This window comes from Contarinia nasturtii, unplaced genomic scaffold (assembly GCF_009176525.2).
Source record: "Contarinia nasturtii isolate CC-2019 unplaced genomic scaffold, AAFC_CNas_1.1 Cnas_scaffold_2678, whole genome shotgun sequence".
Taxonomy (NCBI): Eukaryota; Metazoa; Arthropoda; class Insecta; order Diptera; family Cecidomyiidae; genus Contarinia; species Contarinia nasturtii.
The window spans coordinates 9,005-35,670 of NW_022199997.1; the positions used below are offsets into that span (position 1 = coordinate 9,005).

The 26,666-nt window shown below is 34.1% G+C and overlaps 1 protein-coding gene across 7 annotated transcripts in view; it reads right to left on the bottom strand.

Moving 5' to 3' along the window:
- Positions 1-543: 543 nt before the first annotated feature.
- The window catches only part of LOC116348753 (innexin shaking-B), a 126,451-nt gene continuing 100,328 nt past the window's right edge, over positions 544-26,666 (bottom strand). For 3 of the 7 annotated variants that reach the window (XM_031779863.1, XM_031779857.1, XM_031779856.1), the window contains 8 exons: positions 19,075-19,231; positions 17,371-17,504; positions 16,838-17,030; positions 3,574-3,728; positions 3,427-3,491; positions 2,603-2,769; positions 2,322-2,500; positions 544-2,216 (listed from right to left, as the gene is read on the bottom strand). In XM_031779863.1, the coding sequence (XP_031635723.1) occupies positions 2,024-2,216; positions 2,322-2,500; positions 2,603-2,769; positions 3,427-3,491; positions 3,574-3,728; positions 16,838-17,030; positions 17,371-17,504; positions 19,075-19,125 (1,137 nt within the window). In that variant the 5' untranslated portion in view covers positions 19,126-19,231 and the 3' untranslated portion in view covers positions 544-2,023. Of the gene's footprint in view, positions 2,217-2,321; positions 2,501-2,602; positions 2,770-3,426; positions 3,492-3,573; positions 3,729-8,608; positions 9,491-12,284; positions 12,621-12,646; positions 12,682-16,837; positions 17,031-17,370; positions 17,505-19,074; positions 19,232-26,666 lie in introns of those variants that run through there. The other 4 variants (XM_031779861.1, XM_031779860.1, XM_031779858.1 and 1 more) reach the window with 4 other exon arrangements.

The following is a 26,666-nucleotide window of genomic DNA, read 5'->3' on the forward strand; positions in this document are numbered from 1 at the left end:
TTATATTGAAAATTAGAAAAGAAAGCCGTCGTGTTAAAAAAAAAAGATTAAACCAGAGGTTGCCAAGTCGATTTTGTCCATAAAATTGATTTTTTTTTTTTGTTGTTGAAGTAGGAAATTGAAAATTAGAATATTTTTGTCAAATTATTTCATTTTCACCGTTATGCAAAAGCATGATGGAACCATAAAGTTGTGTGATTGAAAGTGCGGAACACATGCTTTCAAATAAAATCCAATAGAAAAGTGAAGCAATTTATTATCACACCAATTTCGGCAGCTTAGTGTTGTTTTCTTCATTGAATACGATTCCATGCAAAATCTATATATTTTATGCCTAAAACGTATTAATAAATTTGTTTATACAATAGTCAACAACTCTCGGTAATAATTCACAAAAAAAAATGTTTCTCTAACAGAAGATTAATTGGCATTGGCAGTATATCCCATTGACACTTGCTCATCTCCGCTCTTTTTTTGTTCGAATCGAAGAAGATCGCAGTAGAATTTACATTGATTTTTAATTTTCTCACTTCAATCCATATCCCTTGCTAAAGTTGTGTGAAACGTGTTTATTTATTTGGTTTTTTTTTTGTTGGCCATTCTCATGAAACTAATTAGAAGTTATGATGACAAGAGATTTTCTGTATCGTTTACCATATGTATAAGTTATTGCTTTCTTATCTCAATGAATTAGATGTATCCCTTAAATAATAATGATACAATCGTTCTATTACCATTACCATTATTATTGTTATCATTAGTATTGTGCCTAATTTTTACAGCATTTTGAATATAATTTATACAAATTTTATGAATTCGTGTCTAAAAATGCTTTGATTTGAATATGATGAAAGAAAAAAAAATCGAAACCAACATAAGAAAGATGAAATGGTGAATCCGAATTTGCTTGCATTCCGGTTGGATTTGATTAAATCGTATTTAAAAATCGTGTATATACAGGAGCTCTTCAAATAGAGAGCGCACGCATTGCGTTTCTTTCTCTTTTTTTGTTCGTCATATCGGGCAGTTCGATCGATTGGTTATCATTTCCTTCGAAATATATTGATATTGACATGTGTAAATTTGTATCATGTGACGCCGTGTCACTTTGATGTGTGTGGGTGTGTGTTCATTTGTTGCTCTTGTCTTCTTCGATTGAATCATTTATTTCCATTTAGAGTTTTTATTTGTTCCGCTTTTGAATGTAGCTGCGGATCAGATGCTTGCTAGTACAACGAAGGAATATTGAATATTTGAACACATATGTTGAGTTTTATCATTTTTGTTGACTGGTTTGCTAAAAGGCAAGAGACATCCTTTTTGTTATTTCTTACATTTAATTTGGCAATTGAAATGTTGCCAACATTTAATTAATTCAACATGAGTTACTCTGTGTCTCTATCATCGTCAATTTTCTTTTCTTGTTTTATATTTCATATGTATATATATGCGCACGAGAGATGCCATGTGAGTGATCACTTAGATGCTATGTGTAGTAATAGTGCTTTCGACAATGGATAATTTTTGATGCATTGAATGACGAATTTTCAATTTCAACATGACTTGGACAATCTCATGCTTTCGATTATTCTTACACCACTAACGTCATTTTTTATTAATTATTTATTATTAATATATTAAATATTATACTAATAAATAATTTAGAAACAATAAGTGTTTATCGTACTACGAATAAAAACGCTATTATTGTTCATTTTGGTTGTTATTGTTGCTATTATTTTTATTCATCGTCATCTTCGTCGTCGTCTTCGTTCTACTTATTGGTGTATTAAAATTAATGAATTACGTTTATCTGCATCATCAACATCGGTGCATGTGAAACAAGTATGCATTGGTATGTTTAGATTTAAGTAATTATCAGTAATGTATGTTTACAGTAAACCATTAAAGTATCAATAACGGTAGCAGCTATGGATCTGATTACAGCATTGGCAATCACATCTTCGTCAATGCAAATGGCATTCAATTCGGTTTCGGTGAACGCCAATCATCCATACAAATATCAAGCATCTTGCATTTCGCCTTTCATCCCAGGAACATGATGATGTTGATTTATGCTTAAACGATTCGATAACTCTTGCATTATATCACGGAATATAACTGTATCTATGTTTTCGCCTAACATATACAATAAGAACCAATCGCCCATCTTTGAACGACGTACAATTATCTCTATGGCATCACGACGCACTAACCTGTAAACATATGTGTGTGTGTATGTGTTTAAATCAAAATCCATGTAAATAGAGCATTAGTAAAATGAATTTTGTGAGAAATGTGTAAATTTACTGGGCGCTTACCTAAATCTTAGACGTAGTAGATATACCCTCATTCTGGGCGAAAATATTATAACAACACGATAAATTAATGTTAGTGAAGTCAGTATGAATAGTAAGATGAACCAAAACCAAAGAAATATGTAGATCTTCTCATTGACCACATTTAGCGGCAGTATGCAAATTGCATCGTGTCGTTCCACCTAAAAATGTTTTTTTTTTTCAGTTTAAATAAATAACATTTTTTTCATATTTGTTTAAAATTTGAGAGAAAAAAAAACGAAGAGAGGTCAAAATCTACTCACTTCACCGCTGACACCGTATTTATAAAATGTACACTTCGTCATCCTTGGGAAGATATAAATCATTGGATCCATGCGATCCTCTTGATCCGCTTCCATATGAGCTATGACATCCAAGCCAAATGTCATGAATTCACCATCGAAGAATTTATTCATTAAGAACATTTGACCTGAGAAAAAAAAAGAAGGAGACACGTTAATTTTCTCAATTATTTGTCTCGATTCGAAATGACCAACGAACGCCAATTTAATTAAAATTCAATATCACAGAGAAACAACGCAAATACAAAACAGAAACAAATCAAAATATTATTAGTTTTGTGCGCCAAAATAACAGAAAAAAAGAGAAAACCTCGGAGAAAACATCGAAACCGCTAATTACACAAATTGAGACCATTACATTGGACTGAAATAAACCTCGATTCGCTTTATATAGCACTCAATAAAACCACATTTTCGGCTAGCAGAAGAGAGACAGAGACGTTAACGCAACATAGTTTTTTTTTGCTACGGAAATGATGTTTTGTTTACACATTACTGTCGAATTCTTCACCAAAAATCCCAAAATTTCAAAATTAAGTTTTGTTTATTTTTTTCTCTGCTCTCTCTCTCTCTCTGCGCTCAATCTCACAGGGAAACATTTTTCGAAATCACATTTTTGTGGCCATGCTGTGGTAGTCCAATAATTTTCTATTTGGTTGCTATGTGCTAAGATGTTTCATATGTAAATTTTGAATCGTCTAATCGAGAGTTGGAACATTGAAGCACATAAAGTTGGCGCAGATCAGGGTTTTTTTCCTTTTCTTTTTCATTGAGAGAAAACTTACCCACTACATTCAGCAGCGCCAGCAGCTCACATACGTAATATCGATATGCCCACCAATTGTGGTACCTAGAATGTTAAAAATCAGTTGAATAAAGTGTAAACATGAATTTCCGATCTGATTTTAAAGTTAATATAAATAAAACTTTACCTTAAATTGTCCCATAAGTAGTCTAATAGTAGCTTTTTCTTTTGTCTCTTTTCAATTTCGGAACAGATGCCGATATCGAGATCGAGCATCAGTGCGTGTATCTTTCCACCCTCCCATGATTTCCATAACCAACGCGGAGTATAAAATAATATCGCCTAAGATTGAACAAAGAACAAACAAAAAATTCATCATCGTAAATGCAGATATAAACATTGTAAAAGAAAGCAATTATAAAAACATCATCAACTGGATCGTTTGCAGTCAAAAATAAATCAAAAATCTAATTAAAAAATTGGATGCATTTTGCCTCCGATATATTGATGGCCATGACATTTTGGGCATAAAATCAATTTACGTTTGAAAGAAACAAAATAAAATCCTTCTCATTTTCAAGCACCTCAAAGACCCATTGTAATGATATGCATATGATTATTTTCATTTATTGAAATGTTTGTTCCGCGTTTGTATTTCAACGAAATTGTTTGTTCACAATTGAAATGCGCCAAAACATAAACATCGTCAGTCGTTTGATGATGATGAATGTTCACAAATTGATGCAATTTATTTGTTTATTTCATTGTAAACGGTAATGCATTTGTATTGTTTATGTTGAAAATCAATCAGACAGATTTGAAAGTGCCGACACATGGCTAAATTATTACTCATTTCATTTTTGCTAAAAATAACATTGATGCCGAATTTCACAAAAAAAATAAGGCCAAATGTGATCGTAATTTAGAGGTGGATTTTAAAATGAAGTCGACCAAATTCACTGCCATTCGCATGTCATGATGCTAATTGACAAACGTTAATGGCCCACCCATCATCAATTTTAGATTGCAACGGTAATTCAAAATTCATTTACATTTTGGTGTTTATTCAACGTTCGAATTATTTGACATTTGTTTTCTCTGCAAACAATTTCAAACCGCTTACAAAAACAATGGTCTAGACTCCAGACTATTTGAATATATAAATTGAATAGATTCAACACAACATCTGTTAAATCAAAAGTAACATTTACGCGATATTGTTTCAAAAGGCTTTTTACTCGATTAAAATGTGGCCATTTCGATACAATGAATATAACTTTTTAACATAAATTGCTTAAAAGTGAAGTAACGCCATTTTTCATGATTGAACGAGAAAAACAAAATTCGAGCAAGAATTCTCGTATTTATGATGATTGAGACGGTTTTGCTGCGGTGATGCTGAGCGGTGATGAAAGTGAAAAACCATTAATAAGCGTTAAACGGTCATTCATTTATCGTCGCCAACCTATAATTTAGACTGATATGATTATAAACATATGTAAAATGAAGATATTCTTTTTTTTCAGTCCTTTCGTTTCACTTTTCTGCTTTTCTCACAAAAATTTCACACGAAAACGTCGTGAATCAAGCAAAGTTTGTTATTCTACGGTGCGGAATCCAATAAAAATAGTAAATACGAATTGAGTCTGGTGACTGCATCGTTTAAGTCTATAAAAAAGGCTCTCAATCGAAATTGGGCGTTCGACCGATGCAAGTGTGATAGGACATTGTCTATAGAGAGAAAATATGTGCCTCCATTTCGTCATCATAATGAATTTCAGTTTTATTTGCGTTATTTTGATTTTTCGTTGATTTAGCGTAACGATGTGTTATAACGGTGACAAAAAAGAAACGAATAGAGTGAAAATAAAACAAAATGGATTAAATTGAGCCAAGATTTGTGATGAAATTCTATTTTTACGAGAACACACACTGATCGACAAAAGAAATATTGACTACCTGCTCGGTTTGACGCATTTGCCAGTGTGTGATATGCGGAATGAGCTAAAAGAAATCACGGTGAAATGTGTGTATTGTGACGTGTGATGTTGTTGTGATATCGTTGTTGTTCGCACACCATTTCAGCATTTTCTTTTTTAATGGGTGCCAATTTGAAGATGTTTTTTTTGTAACGAAGATTGAATGTTTACCTTGCATCATTGTCAAGCACAATGAAACAAACGCATTGCGTTCAATCAGCTGCATTTCATTTAACGCTTATGGTTCATAGACTTTTCATCATTTCTGCGTGTTGTGCAACTCAATGAACAAGCATTTTATACGTCATTGCTTATTTTCCAGTGATAAATCGCCTCATTAAAAAAAATGTAAAATCAACCGTTAATCTTTCGTTGGACTATTGCGTCAAACATCTGTCGCATCACTTGCAAATACAAGCTACAGATTCCGTGATTTTTTCGTTGTTATTATTTTTTTCTATATCTCACTTCCATTCATCACTGTGAATACGACCCCGATAATCAAAATACAGCCCATATAATGAAAAAAAAAACGGATAAAAAAATATACAATTTCGTGTGAGCAGCGCAGTGCATATGAGACGCTTTTACATGTCATTGTTTTTTGTATAAAATTTTAAATTGGTCTATTGTTGTTTTAACATAAAATGCTAACGATGTAGAGTGAGAATAAAAAATTGTGTTCGTTTTTCTCTCGTTCAACGGCCGATTTCTCGCATGGCATGTTTTCACGTAGTAACCTTGAGTTAAATTTAAATCAGAACAAATAAATCTGAATCAAGATTAAAAACTTTGGGGTTTTCTTTTCTACCGTTTCGATGAAACCACAATATAATGTCGGACGGTACGAAATTCAATGCAATTGCCAAAAATACATCGTTTTTTTTGCATGTCTTTTTGTTTTACAAACTGAACTAATTGTACTTGACATTTGGTGTTTTGCGTGGTGGCCGTTTTGTCGCGGTGTTTTATTGTAGACTGATTCATACAAAACTTCACTACATTGTGGCAAAATACGAGATTCATTCGCACTGTGTCTCTGAGAGAAAGTCTCTCTCAGTAAAAGTCTGATGTGCATCTTACTATTTTAATGTAGAAATACTTTTTTATCCACAGCGAAAAAACGACAATTGCATAAATAACACATTGGAAGCTCTCAAAGTCATATAATTAAGTTGCATGGCAAATAAATTCGCCTGAACATCAGCCGTCGGTTGCGATTACGAATGTTCACGTCAACAGGTAAATATAGAAATGTGCAATAAGACGAAGTCATCCTCTTTTTTATGATGTTTTAACCTATTTCTTGAAATTGCTGTTTTTAATATGAGCTCTCTGAGGCGGCGAGTATGCAGGCTGTGAAAAGTGGTAATTTCTAATAATTTTTTCGCTTTCTTTTAATGCATGCGCCTCGCAAAGTGCTTTGTGTCTTGACGAAATGCGATTTTATGCACAAAATTAAATTGAATTTGTTGGAAAATCATAATAATTTTACTCTCGCAAAAAAACACACAGAGAGAAAATAAATGGCATAAGCTCGAGCAATATAGTCACGATGGGCCTTTTCCATTGCCCAAATTGAAAACTTTTAATGCAGCACATAATTCATTCATTCACCCGAAACAATTTAATTGCATGTATCTGCACAATTTAAATTGCAGTGGCAACATCTGTTTTAAGTAAATTTACCATGCACATACACACAACTGAATTTATATATATTTATTATAATATGTTTTGCATTTTTTACACAGCTCGATTTTGATATTAACGTGTAGGCATCGAGCGTATGCATTTCGCCAAGTGCCGGAAAGCACTTTGTATTCTTTTTCAATTATCGTCGATACTTTTTGTTTCTATTTGGTCGAGAAGAACGAAATCAGAATGCAAAAAAGAAAGAGAAACGAAAATGCAATTGCATTGATGTTATTATTATTATTTACGTGGTGCGAGAAAACGAAACAATGCGTTAAACAAAGTACGACAACGACGACTATGAGAGAAGTCTATTTTTGCATCTTTCGTGTTGATAACCAGACGATTTAAATCACTAAAACTGAAAGGCGATTTCCCACTCTATTCCAATTTTTGGCTTGACTTTCGTTGCTTTCCTTATTCGATTTTCCGCGTGACGGCAACTTTCGTTGCGCCACGGTATGTGCAAACATTTTGCACATACACAGAGACATGGTAGGGAAATTACACTTTATGCTCGTTCGGTAAATGGTTTCATTTTCATGCGAAAGATGTAAAACACTATTTGCTGCGGTGTAAATCAACGAACAATTATGCATTCTATTGGAAAATGTGTTCGAACTCTCTTTTTTTCACCCGTATTTGTTCAGCATGCTGAAAATGGCCACTATGGATCATTTTTGTTCATGTATCCACACATTCATACTCTATCTAACACCCATGCACAATCGACAATCACTGGACATTAAACGTCTATATATTTATAAATGAGCATGCATTTGCTTATGCTGTTATGTTTATGTTTGGACTAATGCAGCAACCGTTTACACGTTTTGCTTGCAAAGTAAACATAATGATGGATAATCTAGTTATGGGATTGCGGATGATTTTGTAATTTATTAGCTTTTGCAGAACAATCACAAAATACGTTGAATATCATGTTTGTTCGTACGCTCCGTTTAATTCCATCATGAAATTAACAGTAGTAGCTGTTTTTAGCGCGATGACACTCGAACGATGATGACGTTTTGTATATGTCCGTTCAACCATCCAGTTTCAGTTGATTCAATCTCAAAACAGATAGAGTAAGAAAGAGAGAGAGAGATAGAGAAAGAGTGAAAGACAGAGAGAAGAAAATGTTGATTCTTCACCGAGACCATTTTTTATTATGACATCAAACAAAATTACGATCTACATCATTCTTGGAGTAGTCAGAGAAAATATCCCGAAACAATTGAGAGAAAAATTAAAGCGAAAATGCCTGTTTCACTCTGTAGGATAATCGCGCCAATCATTGCGTCAAACTGAACAAACAAGACATATAATTCGTTCATGCAATATTTTTTATTATCACATTTTTGTGCTTTAACTGTTCACATAAAATACAAGATTATTATGCCGTGCCTGTCGCTCATATGTAGTATAAGCGACGATGATGACGACAACACCGACGACGAATGGCCGTTGAAAAAACATTCAAATGAAACGAATGAATCACAGAATGTGTGTTGTTTGTTAAATAAGTTTTTTATTTTATTTTGACTTTACCTGAAAAAATAGACAGAAACAAACCCACTGGTAATAACGATAGGTTTTTCGTTCGGCTTTTCCATTTACTAGTTTTTCCATTTGTGAATTGCCAACGCCAGGATATGCAACTTCTTCGCCAACTTTCTTATTAAATAAATGTTTCATTGTGTACGTTGAATGGATCCAGCAAAATGTGTTTAGCACATCTTCCGGTATGTCTTTCGTGTGAATGCAATCAATTGGATTGCCAACATACTGACGCGTTGTGACAATCAATGAAAATGCTAACAATACTATCACGGTGAACGAATAATGCAAACGAAATATGATCGAATCGGTTTTTATGTGAGTGACCTTAACCAGGCTTTTGAGACTGCGAAATATGTCGATCATGTTTTTGATCGAATGAAAACTTGCTGAAGTTTTCGATGCTGTTGATACGTTCGTACGGATGACGACATTCAGTCCAACCAAGAGCATACGTGAATGCCCTCACAATACAGTCAATCACCAATCAAATCGTTGCAGCAATCAGCCACTTACACTCGATATACGGTAGTAAAGTTGAGATATGTCAGTTTCTCTTTGAACTTTACAATGCACTTTATGTTCGTTCTTTTTGTAAAACACTATAACATTTATGATATGGTTTCGTTTTTTTGGGGGGTTTCTTTCGTTCTTTTTTTTTGTTCGTTTTTCTTTTCGCAATGTCAATTAAAACATCATGGTTTCTTCTTTTTCATCATTTTTGTGAAACGCTTTAATCCCTTACGACAACACATTACCAACGATTCACATTTAATGGCACTTAAATCACAGTTCAACATTTTGAATTCTTTCATCAAAGCATCAAAGCATTTTGCGGTGCTACAAAATTATGAAAATTACTATTATGCGAAATATTGTCGTAAATCGTCAAGCGACCATTGACAAACTTGCACTAAAATAAAATATCACAAAATTTCACAATTTTATCGCTGCTCTTATAAAGGCATAATCGTGATTTTGAGTGCGGTTTTATGATGGATAGAGCGACATAGGATGGAGAAGGAGGAGGCACAACAATGAGAACATGTTTTTATTTTACAAAATGCAATCACAATAAATATAGAGCCATCTTGTACAGTTTGAAAGTAAAACGCCGGTTTGATCTTTACATTTCTTCATTTCTCGCGTAATCTGTATCGAATTTTATGAGTTTACTCGTCCCGAAACCGAGAATGTTTCAGTTTGGATTACATTCTTTTGCGTAAACAGTTTTAAACCGAGTGAATGCTGTTTGAAATGTTTCTTTGCGGCTAAATTGTGGTCCAAACAATCATCATCAGTAAATGTGCGTTAATTTAATGGTAATTGAATGTGTATTAACTTCAACATTTTATGAGTGCGCCAAAAAAAAACAGGGTTTCCGCATCGAATTTCAAAGGCGCGTCTACTATGAGCAATTTTTTAGCACTTAGTTTCTTTGCAGTCTGAGTCATTTGGCAACGTATTTTTTCAACAGAAAAATTTGATTTCAAACTCTAATCTTGTATACTACATGCTAGTGATTTTCCTCATTTGATTCATTCACGAGCTGATTGACCGAAGCGATTGTTTACGCATTTTTCCCGTTTATTTCGATGAAAAGTCGTCTTCTACACAAAAACAACGACGATTGAATCTGTAGTTTAGATACCAGTCTGTGCGTAAAAAAATCCTTTGAATTTACATCCGAACTGAATCAAAATATATGTGAGAGGCCACATGTATGTGAGTATTTCAACGAATTTATTTTGATTTGGTCATTATGTTATATATACTTATTGCGGAATTTTGCTATGTAATTTTTGCTTGATGATTGAAATTGACCAAAACATTCAATTTAAATGTGTAAAATCGTCGTTTATTGACTGGATCTCATGCGCTCCGCAACGATCAAATAGACTTGTTCGAGTGAATGAAGAAAAAAAGATGTTTATTTTGTTGAAAATTGATAAGTTTGAATGCGTGAAGTGAAACAATTAAAACATGCATTTAACTTCAATTTGATAATATAATCGTTTTGTATTTTCAAAAAAGAAATCATCTCGATATGTGCACTTAAATGAATTCAAAAATAGATTCGATGCGTTTTGTAAGAGAGGCACTTGAGTGTAATTCTATAGACCTTTTGACTGGAGTGCTTTGAATATCTATCAAAACTATTTGAGTTGAAAATGTTTCAAACAACAATTTCACTTTATGGTAATGTCGATTCCATTTGAAATTGCCGAATGATTGAACAAATTCAAGTCAAATTGTTGTTGGAATTTGAAATGATGAGATTTTCCAAGTGTTTTAAGTTTGAGCATCAAATTGCGATACGAGATTTACGAAATAGCACAAGATGTGAGACTGTCAGAAATATACACTTCAACAGGCCAAACAAAAGTTTGAAACGCATTGAAGTTCTGCTCTGGGTGTATACAGCCGACGAAGGAAAATCATGTGCCCATTGCACAGTTGCTTTTGGCATGCAACCGGCATTACGTTGTTTTTTTTTTAAGGAAAAAGTTTTGCATTACAAAACCATTTCATACAATAACTCACATTCAGAGTTCGTTTTTTTTTCGACAATAAATCAAAAGAGACGGATGGAAAATAGTTTTGTATTTCTTGAAAGAGTAAACATGTGTGTTGGCTTTTCGACTTTTGTTAAAAAGACTTTTCTCCACAATTCATTTCCACTGGTGTTACACACACACACGCACATACACGCGTTCACATAGTTTGAAGTTCACCTACATTAAGTTAGTTTTTGGTGTTTCCATCTCTTCTTTGGTTAAACTACGACGAACACTTTTCTTTTCGGGGGTTTTTCACAGAAAAAAAATCTTGAGCTGGAAATATTACATTTCGACATTTGCATGTGTTTCATTTGCTTAAGCAAAAAAAAATGTTTAAGTGAACTTTACGCACACACATTGTGTACATTGATTTATTAAAACACATGTATGCAATTCGAAATCATCTAGGTTCCGCTCAGTTCATTTATGCCTCTCCTTTCTTCGTCACTCGTTTCTTATATGAATTTATGAATGCAAAAATTGATTGAGTGAGTTTTCCAATGTGAATTTCTGCATGTAAATTGCAATGGTTTGGTGGATGCGTATGTTGATTTACTTTAGCAAGCAGATGTAAAATTATTTATTTTGCACCAGCAATACGAAGAAATTTCAGATTGATTGTTAAGTGAAAAACGGATTGAGCGGCTGTGATTTACATTCAAATGGTTTTGAACCAAATGGAAATCAATTTATCATGAATTCATGAACGGAACTTGTCTGTTCACAGTCACACATTTGACACAGGAAAACATTGCCATTCAGATTTCATTGGCGGTTTACTGTTTGCAACATATACGAAAATTAAAATCGAATCGAAATTTAGTCGCACGTTTGTTTGCATTTTCTTTTGTGACTTAAAATTGTCGTGCCGCATAGTCAAGCCATTTTTCTTCGAATGGCCAGCAAAATCACGAAATTGCACTTTTAAAATGTATTTTATTTTCGAGAAAAAATTCATTTGTTTCATTTATTTTTCGAAATGTTCATACTGTCGACGGTTAAAATTGATCTTTTTTCCGACGAAAATACCACTAAAAACTATCCCCGGATTTTATTGCTTATGAATTTTAATCTTGCAATGCAAAAGAAGATGAAGAAGCAAATACCGAAAGAAACTGCACTTAAAATCACACTAATATTTCATTAAACTGAAGCGAAATTTTAATGGTTTTTCTTAATTTTTTTGTCGTTGTTTTGATTTGAATTTACTCTATTTCATTCTCCGACTTTACTGCTATTTTCGTCTAGTTCATGTCATACACAGACACACACGAATACAATTTCGTTCCGACACTAAATAGCACATAATTATCAAAAATGGTATATTCAATCAAACTGTCGAAATGTAGCATTTTATCAAATCGAAAATGAAAAATGCCTTTGTCCAAGCACGGGAGATTTCCTTTGATTCGCATTCGGAAAGAAGTGAAAATGTCTGTGTGTTTGACTGTGATCGCGCGCGACTCACCAACTCAAAATCTCGGCCGAGTGTATGAACATCACGAAGTGAAAATTCGAACTGTGACCAAAATATTGGTGCGACTGTTGAACAGTAGGAATACGCATCATGAATCGAACCGACTTTTTCGACAACACACACGCATCACCGGCATTAACTCATATCTTTTTCGTCTAATTCAAAGAAAGATGTTTTAGCATGCGATCGGCTTATTCAACACTGCCATACAACACACACTGCATGTGTTGGTTTATATATAGTATTTTCAAAACAGAGATTCTTTTTATTCCGTTGTATCCAATCGTGTGTTGATGACTCTGTCTCTCTCACTATGCTCTCAAAATACGTGCATACAAGTTTGTTGCTTTGTGTTGTTTTACACGTTGTTTCACTTCGTTCTCCATTGTATTGTGCGCGAAAAATAGATCCACACACACACATTTGTATGAGAATCTATTGCAAAATCGAGATCACTATCACGTATACATTGTGACCGAACGTAAATGGACGACATGTTTTGCGATTGCGATATGCGTTTAACGCATAACTAATTCAATGAATTTGCCATAAAATTATCACTTTTATTTTGGTTTTACGCTTATGGTATGCAAACACATGTGTTTTTAGCGGAATTTTAGTTGTGTTGTTGTTTGAGATTGATCTGTCGAGATATCCGTCAATTGATTGGCAAATGAATTTTTTATGCTGTAAATGAGTGTCATTTTCCTCGTCGCATTTGAGTACAGCTGGGAAAATGACAAATTACACTGACGGGGAGAGAATTAAAGTGTTTTTTTTTTTCTCAGTGACGTGACAGTCAAGATGATAGTGTCTGATTATGTTAAACATTAGACAATTTGGTTATGATTTATTATGATATATAATCATAGCGACACCATACTGCCCATCACATTGCGGCAGTAAGAGAGACAGATTGTGAACTCATCGATAAATGGTCGCATTTAAAAAGCGACCGAGTTTTGAAATGTCACAAAACTATTCATCAACACATATGATGTCTCTGTATATCTCTTTCTAGGCGCTCACAAATTCATCCGCAACCCCAAACTGTAAACATAAACAAAGTTTAATGACATCTTTACAATTTATGACATTTCTTGTTTATTTTTTATTTATAAATAGAATCGGAGCTGCAAAGTGACTATTTTTGGAAGATTTTCTACGTTTAACCGTTACCTATTCAGCTGTGCAAGTTGAAACTTTTTTTAAACCGAATTTGATGGAAAAGGTCCCAACATTTGATTTATTCGAGTTTGAATGTATATGTCCAATCCAATGAAATTGGATTCATTCATTAAATGATTGATTCGGAAAATTCCAAACGAAAGTAAATTCAATTAAATGAGATACATTACGATTTATACGTAAAAAAGTATGCTTTGATTAACCGTTGGAGCATCCAACCGAATCATAAATAAATAAATGAACCACAGATATATTGAATTGCCTCTAAAATCGACTGCGTGTAATAATTGAAATACAGGCTGACCACATTAGAGATCACAATTTTGAAATACGATTCATTTATGCGATCGTTCAACGTTAAATAAACACATTGTTGAATATTGTTAAACAGGATTGAACATGAAATCATTACACAAATCTCGATTTCATTTAAAGAAACATTTGAATGTTCAAAACGATAAGCAAAAACTATACCAAATAATTTGGTTGAAGCGAAGCCGACAAAACTGTGCGGAAAAAATTGTCAGACGTTGATTTTGCCTTTTGCGAAATAAGTCTATGCTTATGTGTGCGAGAGAGCGATATACAAATGCAATCGATTCAAGGCGATGGCAGGCATTTAACCGTTATTCTGAGATTTGCCCCATTTGATTTATTTATTCAGGTTCAATCAGAAATACACAAACATTCCATTTTCGATCATCGGCGATCACAGTTCAAACTACAATAAACACATGAGCCGCTCGAAATAATGAAAATTGATGCAATCCCAAATAAAAACCGCTTTCGGAAAACAGTTGTAAAAATTCATTTCGTCATCATCATAAAACAAACCGAGCCCCATCGAAATGCCAGTTACTTTATGTGCAACAGTAAAAACTGTAACACTAATCATGCTTGTATTTGTTCGTGTTTGAAGTCACAAAACCACGTAATTATGGCTCATTTTTGATGGAGACGAAAAGCAAGTTCATCACGTTTCATGTGTACAAATGCGTGACAATTTTCGTCCACTCAAAAAAGACTGACAGAAGAGAGAATGAGATATGAATCGAATACACTAATTGTATAATTGTTGAATGTGTTGACATTTTGGCAGGGTACATGTCTTTCAACGCTGAGGAATGCACGGATTTTCGAACGCCACGTATTCCAATTTAGAGAAGAAAAAACCGAAACGAAAAGGTTACGTCGTATGTTGCTCAACAAATATATACAAGCGCAGGCTTCAGATCACAGATCATGAAGAATATTTACTAACGATAGCTAAAATAAAAACCATGTTTACCGCTGTTTTGTGGATAAAATTAGAAATTGATACACAAGCCCACTTACTGGAGGCATTTGGCTTATATGCGGTAATTAGTTTGCTACAACATTGTTTTGATTTCATATGTTTACGCTGCATCATAAGTGAATGCACGTAAATGTTTTTCTCCTTATTTCTTGTTTACCCTTGTGAAATGCAACCATCCACCGTGAAAAACTAAGCCATGTTTATTTGATACAAATTGCTTGAATTCCCCCATGGCTTCCAAATAATTTTGTCATGGAAAATTGTAATTTTCAGAAAACTGAAATATGTGATAGTTTGCAACTATTTTTCACAGAGACAAAATAAAATTGTTGGTAGTTTCAACATTTTCAGTAACACGTTGGTGGCTTGGTATTTCATTTCAGATGATTGGCATGCGAAATTCTTCTCATATTTACTGTTATTCTAAGCTAAATCTTGTAAAAAAATCATAATTAAATAGAAGCAAAAACAGATTTTCAATATATACGTTCGTTCTCTCTCTTCGCTTTTTTTTTCTTTAAAAAATGTCCGACAATATAATCGGAAATGCCATTAAAATCCATCGCTGAGATAAATTTTTATAGATTTTGGGAAAAACAGAGAAAAATCTCGAGCACACACAAAATCCTCCTAGGTGCAATGTGTCAGCGTGTTTCCCGTGAATCATAATTTCAAAAAAAAAAGAAGAGATCACATCGCAAATGTCGCAAATGTCTGTTTTGAGTTGTACGATGCATGGCTATACGAACGGGATTCATTGCTCTGTTATTTTTTTGCGTTGTGTGTATTCAATGAAAATTTGTACACATGCCTGTCGCTCTCTTTTCATTTCGGTTTATTTTCGGTGGCTGTCGTTCGTTTCGGCTGCTTAACTGCCACCGAAAATTGTACTAATTGTTTTATTGAGATTGTTTGTAAGAAATTCATCATTTTGATGTCAACGTAAACATTTGTCGAAGCGCACTGTAATTTTCGTTATTTTGTGTGTGTGTGTATGTGTGTGTGTGTGTGTGTGTATGTGTGCTTCTTTTACTCCGATCAACATCATATGTTGAATTCGCATGACAATCTAATGTTGGCGTTGACGTTGAAAATTGATTTGAAGTTAAATGATGAGAATTTGCTTTTATTTTATCTACGCCCACCAATTTTTGCCAATTGACAGTTGTGGCTCATTTCATACAGTGCACGCTCCATTTGAATTTTTTTTTTTCTCTCCCGGTATTGTTCAGGCGAATGTAAGATGGATTAATTGTGAGTTTTGATTTTTACATCGAAAAAAGTTCATGTGGCGTTCGCATTCAAATTCCCCGAGCAGAAATTGTTTATAATTAGTTGTTATCAGTTGATGTTGTAAATAACGATCAAAATACAACTTTTCTTTTTCAGAAAACCGAATCTACTTAACGAATGAGTTCAGTGCTTTTTCGTTCTCTCTAAATGTTGATGATTTTTTTTTTCATTGAGAAATTTAATTTATGAGTTTCATTAGAGGCTATAAATTTATGTGAAGACTTCTTGGACGGAACATTTTTTTTGACGTAAGCAAGACAGCTTTGCTTTAAGGTGATCAGTTAACAAAAAAAAAATTAATTTGAATTCATGACCCGATCCAGTTGACTTTGGAAATACAATTTTTTTTTTGCTAAATCGTCTGTTTCAGCCAAAGTAAATGAATTTAAAAGTGTTATACTCACTTGGAAAAATAGTGTAAACGCTACCCATTGATAATATTTGTTGTGTTTTATCGTGAGCGGTCCTCGACCACCTTGTGAATTATCTATACCTGGAAAAGGCACTTCCAATCCCTGTTTCTTCATAAATGCATCGACAACTGTGTACGTTGAATGTATCCAACAATATGTATTTAGTACGTCTTCGGGTATATCTCTGCAATATCAAAAGAAAGAAAAAAACGAACAAATGAGTGAAAAAAACTATACAAAAAACGCTCATAGAAAAATCTCTGGATGAAAAACCACTCGTCGATCGGATGAAAATGACTCAAAGCAAGAAAAATTGCTCAAATGGAATTGAGTGTTTTTCTCAAAGAGCTTCGATTCGAGCCGAGACACATTATGGGAAAGCTTCCTTTTCACCATAGACATAAACCCATCACTTTCCACTGGAAAGAGTTTTTCATCTAATTTTCCTTCATTGACTGCATTGTTATACGAATCGAATGTGGATGAAGAAAAAAAGAATATTCGATGAAATACATTGTACTCACCTCGTATGTACGCAGTCTATTGGATTTCCAACGTATTGCCGGGTAGTGACAGCAATTGAAAATGTTACAAGTAAAATAACGGTTGCATTTGTATGTAAACGGAATACAGCTGAATCGGTTTTCACATGATGTGCCTGCTCATTGTTAATACAATGGAAAAGAAGAGAGAGAGAGAAAAAAAACATTTGTGTATGCCATGGACCAATAAAAATGATTAATAAAAAAAAATTGTAAATGAACAGTCGTAAAAGCATCGATTGAAAGACAATGTAAGGATAAAAAAAAGAAAGAAAAAAACATGTTTGAAGAGAGAATAGTGCGTAGAATGTTTGGTGCAGCATAAAACATGCTCACAATCATCATTGGCTAAAGTTTTTGCACTAAGTATTCGATAGATATACATTATTAGTTGCACACAATGAAACCGATTTTTTCATATTGAAAATCTGCGAATTGAGTTTTACGATTTGATTGCCTATTATTTGATTAGTTTTTATGCGTGCGGTCTGGTGTTTTTGGTGCAAGAGATACGAGATATATATATATATATATAAGTCTATAGATGTTCGGCGATTAGCGATAAAATTCAAATCAAAAGAGTAAAACCAAATGGGCAAGACCATTAATTTTATGGACTTTTCTGCATAGTTTTGTTCCGTATCTGTGAACTCAATACATAATATGCTATAATATTACATATGCCATAATATGTGAATTGAATGAGAGAATGCAAAGAACAGATTCAATTTTATATTCAATGGTTGAATTCCGAATTTTGCAATGGAAATGAACAAAACCTCAAACGAAAACTAAATCAAATATATAAAATTGAACCGAATTAATTGATTGATTTTTGGCTGGTTTAATAAAATGCCAATAATATTTATATGGTGTGTATGTGTGTGTGTGTGTATGTGTATAGTTGAAAAACGAAAATGAGATTAATTTTTATTTTACTTTTGAATGGCGATGCAATATGCCGAATTAATATATAGGTCGAAGCAACGACTAACAGATATAGTTTGTTGTTTGTTTTTGTTTGTTTGTGTGTGTTGTTTTTTTGTTTGTTTGATTTTATTCAAATTACCGTCATTTTCTCAACAGTCCTTCGCACATTCAATTAATGCAAATCGATTTTGCGATTTATTCTAACCGCACTTAAAACGGAATATTTATTACAGTATGTTTGTTTGAAAGTAGTTTTTTGTGTGAGCGAGAGCGGCTTTTAATGGGTATTTGCGTTTTGTTTCACCAAGCAACCAAAAAGAAACAAGGCATGAATTCGACAACGAACGATGAGAAGATAGAGGGGGAGAGCATACGCGATACAGAGAGGATAAAAATGAAAAGAAACAACTTTAATTTAAATTTTTCGAAGCAGAACCAAAAACACAACATAAAATTAAACACAACAAGAGAGAAAAAAAAACGAAACTGATACGAAACGAAATGGAGAAAAAAAGTACACATGGTTCTATAATAGAGACATGGATTGCAGTGCAAAGCTTTTTTCCACATTTTGCCAAAGTTTGATCGTTTTCGCGGTTGTTTTGTACATAGAGAGACAGGGAACGAAAAAGAATTTAATGAGATTTCGGAAGAAAAAAGATTGCACTGCCTTCTTTGGAAAACTTTAGAGAAAGAGAAAGATAAAGAAAACGATAAACGAAATGTGCCGGACACTCTTTGGTCAAATTTACTTACCGATGAACGACTGACTTGCATAAAAGCATAAATGCCGCGTAAAAACTCCATACTATGCGCTGAAACGGGGGCCCTTTGTAAGCCCCCTTGGTAATCACGTCTATAAAAGGATGGCGAGCTATCTGGATAATGTGGTTTCGATTTGCGAGTAGTAGTTCTGTACATAATGGGTAGTTTGCAACCATTCACCACCGGAAGATGACATGACGTCCATGAAAATGAAAGAGAAAATTTAATCATGTTAATTAGAAAAGTGAAAATGGAAATAATTCAACACTAAACTAATATAAAAACACACAACTATTAATTTTATACACATTTTCTACAAAATGGCTACAAATTAAAAAAAAACAACAACACTGCTTCAACAATTTCAAACTTTTGCTCGGATTTATTTTTCCATTATGTGCTTGTCAAAAACAAAATCATCGTTGTAATGCTAACGCAAATCGTGTACAATGTCAACAAGTCAATTGTATTTGTTGGAGCCATAAAAAAAGTTCACATAAACGGTCGCCAATAACCGTTCTCGCCTCTGGATACACAACTTCATTTTGTTGTTGAACCAAAACAAAAAAAAACATTGTTTATTATCAATGCTTAACTATGTTAATGACACTTCAGCTAATTTAATCTCTAATAATACATTTTATTCCCATTTTTATACAATGCTGTGAACGTGTGTAATTAGATCGAAACAGGAAGTAAAATTGTTTCATATCCACACGTTTTGTTGTGATTATAAAATGCAATTCGTAAAGTCAAAATGACGTAATTATAACACGACAATGTACAATTTGCTTTGGCTTACAAATCGACATAATTTTCAGCATGATTTTTATCGCATATTTTTCTTTCTTTCGTGTCCGCTACTTTTCGGTTTGTTTCGACTTTTCCGGGAATATTGTTCAATATAATTCAATTATGCAATAAAAACAGAAACTGACCCCATATCAAATAGATTTTTCACCAACGACGGTCTGTTTGTTTCCATAAAAGATTTAACCGAAATCGCTTAATTCAACACAGTTGGTGATTAACCAACGAATTTACGAAAGTTGCTCGTGTTTGCGATGTCAAAAATAGTTATTAGACATAATTTTTCTTCGTCGAAGCAACGTCTGTGCCAACATTATGAAATGTTTCGAAGCCAAAATTGAATTTCAAATACATGGAACAGACGAATTGAATATTCCGGACATTGAAACTATTAAAATCATGATACAAGTGAAGATAAGAATAACTAACGACCTACAAAATGAATGAAAAAAATCTGCCAAATCGTTAACAATCACCAGACGTGCATAACAACAACAAAAACTTCGAAACTATCGTTCAAACTAATATCAATCCATTTTTCACATAATCACACCACCAGCCAGCTTTTTCACGCCTCGACACTTATGCCCCATCACACTTTTGTACAAAGCACCATGAATTCTATTAACAATTCTCATGGCAGTGCCAACACCGTTACCAATTTAAGGCTATCGCACATAAATATCAACGTTCATGCATAAACCACCATACATCGCACTTTCACTCATTCAGCGCATTTTTATACATATATTATATGATCGAACCATTATGCCAAAGCAACAATATATCTAATCTCTCTCTCTCTCTCTCTCTCTCTCTCTCTCTCTCTCTCTCTCTGCAATATGAAATTGTGCTATTTATGGATTTTTGATATAAAGGTCATTGTAATTGTGATGTATATTCTATTTGGCTTTTGAACAGAAGTCAGACCGCCACTGCATGAAAAATGTTGGTTTTTTTCCTTTCCCCGCCTCTTGATTTGATTAAACGAAACTGTAATTTGGTTTGTAAATAAGATTTTGACATAATATTCTAAGGCTTATGAATTGGCATTTCACATGAACGATGAATGTTGATTTGTCGACGAGAATATTATGTAAATTCATTTTTGCAACTAATTTGACAAACGACGATCCACTTGGTAATTGTTTTTACCACAATGTCTATAAATATTAAATGTGTGCTTTTGTCGTCTTCATTGTTGATGTCGTTAATGCAAGGCTCTGTATAAAAGCTCGGTGACGGCATTTGTGATAGACGGTCGCGCATTGTCATCATCATTAATTTTCTGACCCATTTTTATTCCACTTCTCCTTGCTCGAAAATGGAATCCATTCTTGTAAATTCGAAGGATTTATTGCGCTCTCGCACAATTTCTCGTATACAAACACGATTCATTCAATTGACGCTATGGTTTTGTTACTGCTGGCTTTTTCGTTTCATCCGAGTGAATCAGTTGTAATTTTATAATTAGGCTGTACGTCTGAAGCATTTTCAGTTCATTAAATGTATTGATTGAAATGACTGATTTATGAATCACATCAATTCTCACTATTTAGGTAGTTTTTTCCTGCGTAAATACAAACAAAATGAATAAAGCAAAAAAAAAAACGAACTCAAGCGATAGCCCTACACACGGCACATATATGGCTTGCTTCACCAAATAGAACAAAATGAACGCGATGAAATCTAAGTAAAATGTTCAAATTGCACGCAAAATATTCACGTGCGAATGAATTTTTTTAGATTCCGTAAAAGCTGAAGTATAGTTAAAACAATAGTAATAGCAATAATGAAAATGGATGAATTACGACAAAACATACTTACATATGTATTTATTAAAATGTAAGTTCTTAGCGAGAACGATAACGAAAACGATTTAAACGGTTTTTTTATAGAAGCACGGAAGGGAAATATAATGATTTTTTTGAGGAATGGCACCAGTTAAAACACTTGACTTAAGAACCTCAAACCATGCATAATCATTGCTATTATTGATCGCAAAGAAACTTTATGTGAGAATGAAAGTGTGAAATACATGTGTGTTTGGCAAAATAAGAGCATCCCCATTGTTTTCAAACTAGGCAACGTTTCATTCGTGTTGTATTCCATTAGCGTTTCGTAAGTTGTGCATGTGTTTGATCATCCGATAAAAATCAAACCGCAGTAAAAGGGGGTAGTAACCGTGACATATTTTTCCATGTTGAGGCACTATCTTTTTTTCCCAATTCAATCCTATTGTTATTATTTGTTTATGCTGATACATCATTTTTCTCACAGGAGAAAGAAAAAAGATTATGACAAAGCCGTGCCAACAAAAGCACAATGCAAAAAGATCACGTTTCTCGTGTGCGCTGACACACACACACATACATTGTACTTCACAAACGGAAAGTGAAAGCCTCAAACATGATTATATTTGTGCTGATTTTATGAAAAGATGGCTGCACTTTCACTGCGGCAATGAATCTATTGATTTTGGAACATGATACACAACACGATTGCGTTTGTTATCTTGAAGAAATCATTTGGGTTTTGTGTATGTGTGCGTTTATTTCGTTAAGATTGAAACGAGAAATGGGAACGCGAATATGCGACAGCCGCAAAAGATTGGAGCAACGAATGAATGAACCACAAAATAAATGCAAAGCGATGGTACTTTTTCGGGGTCAAAGAAGTGAAAACAAGATTGAAGTGAAAAAGACGTTGCGACAGTCAGACCTTGCGGGAATTTTATTTCGGTTCAGTTTGACGCTCACAGCGTCCAAATGACGCAATATTGACACTTTTTAATTCAACTGAAAGCGATGATACATCAAAGGATATCTTTCATCGAATTTATGCATGTATTTTCTTCATCCTGTTTTTCTCCCTCTATTGAATTCACCTCAATATCTTTAATTGCTTGCCATGTGTGTATGTGTGTGTGTGAGCGGTAGAGAATACCACCGAAACTCACATTGAACGAACTTTAATGAAATCTAACCAATACACATAATTTACAACCGTTATATATGGTGTTGATTTTACGGAAATGGAAGTTGATGTGACATTCAAGTTGAATTTTGTGTCTCCATGTTCACACTGACCGATAAAATTGATACATATATTGCACTTCGTTTACTAATGATGTTTGCATCAATGAGAGTCCAACCGATTGTGTGAGAGTATGTTTGCGAGCGGCTTGTTGTGGTGTGGCAGGGAGATGCGAAACATCGTACATTTTTAATTAACTATACACACAAGCACACTTAGCAAATGTCATTACATGCAATTCCGTTCTCGTTCAGCATTTTCGCATTTTATTGGCATGGCCAGTTCATTTGGAGTTCAATTCTACTCGTGACTCGTTACATTGGTTGTCGTTTTAATTCAGCACGGAAATCGAAAAATGAATCGAAAAGGAAAAATACGCTTGATGAACTACCATACGACTGCTATGTATTGTCGATTGGGTAATAATGAGCACGTGCCTTTCTTCTTACGTTCTCATTTTCATGAAAAGCCATAGTTTTGTGCACCGATTTATTTTCTAGTTCTTTTAATTGTTCGCTATTCCTCTCATGATTCAGTTACATTTCTATTTAACAAAATGCCAATCAGTAGAATCGATTTAAGTACAGCCGATGGATTTGTTATCCTCATCAGTAGCATCACAAACTTTCAAATGACAGAAGCTTAACTATTTAATTACATTGTGTACAAGTTGTGAAACCTCCGAAAAATTTCGTTTCGACAAAGAAAAACCTCATTTCCACCTACACACATAAGCGCGCGCACACACACCGGCAGACAAATCAAATCAGGCCCTTTTATAGCTAACATCAATCGAACAATTCAATTGAAATACCTAGAACAGCACAAACAAATCGATGCTCAATGTTCGCAAGACGAATGATATTGAGAAGGGAAAAAAAAAGAAACAACAAGATCCAAATTGATTTTACCGACCAATTTTTACAGTTCGTGCTGCCATCGAAACCCTTTAGCATCGTTATCGTGAGCAACATGCTCTTGAAACTTGCAGTCGCATTCATAAACACAGTGACAATACATTGTGGGCCAGTTGAATGGGGCGGGAGGGGGAACAGAGACAGCCAGAGAGAGAAAAAAAACCAGTTCGAATCGTAAAGAAAGTTTTGCATAAAAACAGAAGGAGATGCGTCATTTCAAAAGCCAAAACGGAAAATAAATCAAAAAAGATTCCAACTGTGATATATTTGCTAAAATCGTTGAACCACTTCTTGCTCCGTATCACATTGTTTCGAAAGTGAATGAGCGAGAGAAAGAGAGCGTATCGACCAATAATGACAAAAGATGAGAAAGAAGCATCGAATGAAAATGCGCTGCTTGATTTTTTACGACACACAAAATGCCAGTTAGATCCATGTTCTGGCTGCAGAATTCTATGGACAATTGACAAAAGCCATAAAAAAGAACTTTGATGCCATGGAAAAAGTGCATAATAAAAAGCAGAAGCATGAAAGACGCAAGAAGTGCAAACAACATGGGGAGCGAATGAAATAGAGAAACATGGATGGAAACACAGAGAAAAAAAACAGCGAACTGGAACAAACAAAACAAACTCTTGGGATGAGATGGAAAAAGAGATAGAGGGCTGAGTAACGATGCAGCCAAATGCTAACAATAACAAGCAGCGAGAAAATTGGATTGTGATAAATACCGTCGTCAAGTATTCTTGAACTGAATTTGTGCGCTTAACTGTCGCTACTGTTACCGATACCCGATAACTTTTATGAGCAGCGACAATAAAGAAAAGACAAACAAGCACTGAAAACATGAACTTTGAGATAAATACAACGACACTGATGACGACAGCAATGCCAGTGCTATTCGTGTGTGTGTGTGTGTGTGTGTGTGTGTGTGTGTGTGTGTGTGTGTGGCAGCATAACAGCAAGAGTGAAGGCAAAAATCGTGCGCTATATTTTCCTGTAATCCTTGAAGAAATTGACGTATGAAAATGCTGATGTAAAAGAACTTTCATTTCATACTGCGCTCGCTTTCATACATGGATACAAGTTAACCGAAATGTGTTTCCTTGCCCGAAAACACTGAATAAATTACGTAGAGAGAGAGAGAGAGAGAGAGAGAGAGAGAGAGACCCGTGGCTCAAAAGAATGGCCCAATCTTTTCTTCTCCGCACAAAAAACGACCATTTTTATTTTTAAACGTTTTAAGTGCGCGTGGAATTTACATTTCATTTTTTTGTTTCTAGGTTAGTCACTCCGAATTATCGGATTATCTTGATTGTTATTTTTATGATAGAAAAATTCAGAAGGCGCGCGCGTACGGTCGACATTGACCAAGTGAGCGGAATGCTTTATCCAAAAAAAGCAGCATTTAAAGGGATTATGTGCGATTGTGATGATAATATTTTTTTAAGACGGTCTAGAAAACATTGAGCATTTTCCCATGGGCTAAAATCCGTCCGTCGAGTGATTCAACTTAATGAATTTCCACTCAAAAGTCGGCGCACATAATAAAGTCATAAGACGATTCAATTTGTGATGATGTCACTTACTAAATAATCGCTGAAAATGTAATTTACCCGAAATGTGATTACATTGACACTGTCATCAGGAATTCCCATTGAATTCGATATGCAATGTCAAAAATCGCACGACCAGTCACTTGGAATTGCATTGGAACTCTATAATATGCAAACAAGGAAATGGAAAACTGTTGTTAAAACATTCAAATACACTTTCTGTACGGGCTATTTATGCGATACAACACCGGAGAGTTCGTTGTGCTGTTTATGGTAATTCTCTCACGCTCATTCACTCGCACTGCATTACATAACAAACATGTTGAAATGAATTCATCGCCAAAAGCGCAATGGAGATGTGTGCCATTTGGATGCGTCTGTTTTAAACTTTTGTCATTACAACTTTGATCATCGGTCGCCAAATGCAATGGGGTTAAATAGAGAAAATATTTTAATGAAATTCATTTATTTATGTCAATACCATTTGTGTTTGTTCATTCAATCGTTGACATGCAAAATGGCTACAAATGAAATCTGATATGCACGTTGTTTTTGAAAACAAAGATTAGAAAAAAAATATAATGTTGAATACTTCAATGTATGATTTTAAGTCGGTTTTCTCATTGTGGTTTCTTATTTCTTCTTCTTCCTCGTTGCCTATGCCTTTTGTCTGCAAGATCATTTTTGCAAAAAGGCTTACATAGCGAACAAGAGTGCATTTGTGCAAATGGCCACCAAAGTGCATATAATAAATCTATGCACACACACAATTTGCAAAAATGCTTCAGACAGCTGAAAAATACAAAAACCAAAGAGAAAATTTATTATTTAAAAATGTCGAGTACATTTTAAGCTGATTGCACAAGCATGCGTTCGGGTAATTTTAACCATTACATAATAATGGGTATTAGCATGGCATTATGTTTCGAACAATGGATATTGTCATCTCGATTTCATGTTCTATGGGGGAAGAATGAATAGTATAGTTAACCATTTTCATGTGAAAAAAAAGAATGATTCACAGACACATTATTAGCTTGCACAGCAAATTGGCTTTTGCACTGTTGCAATTTATGTCTGACCAAGTGTATCACTAAACAATTTCTTTATAAATAGCATCGAATAAAAACTATTTCGGGTAAAAGTATAAATGTGATTTCCCTATATTTTTCGTCGTTTTTTGTTTCTTCGGGTTATTTTCATTCGAATTCGATTCGAAAAGTTCTCTGCCACAGACAAAGTCATTTCGAAGTGCAAGTAACTT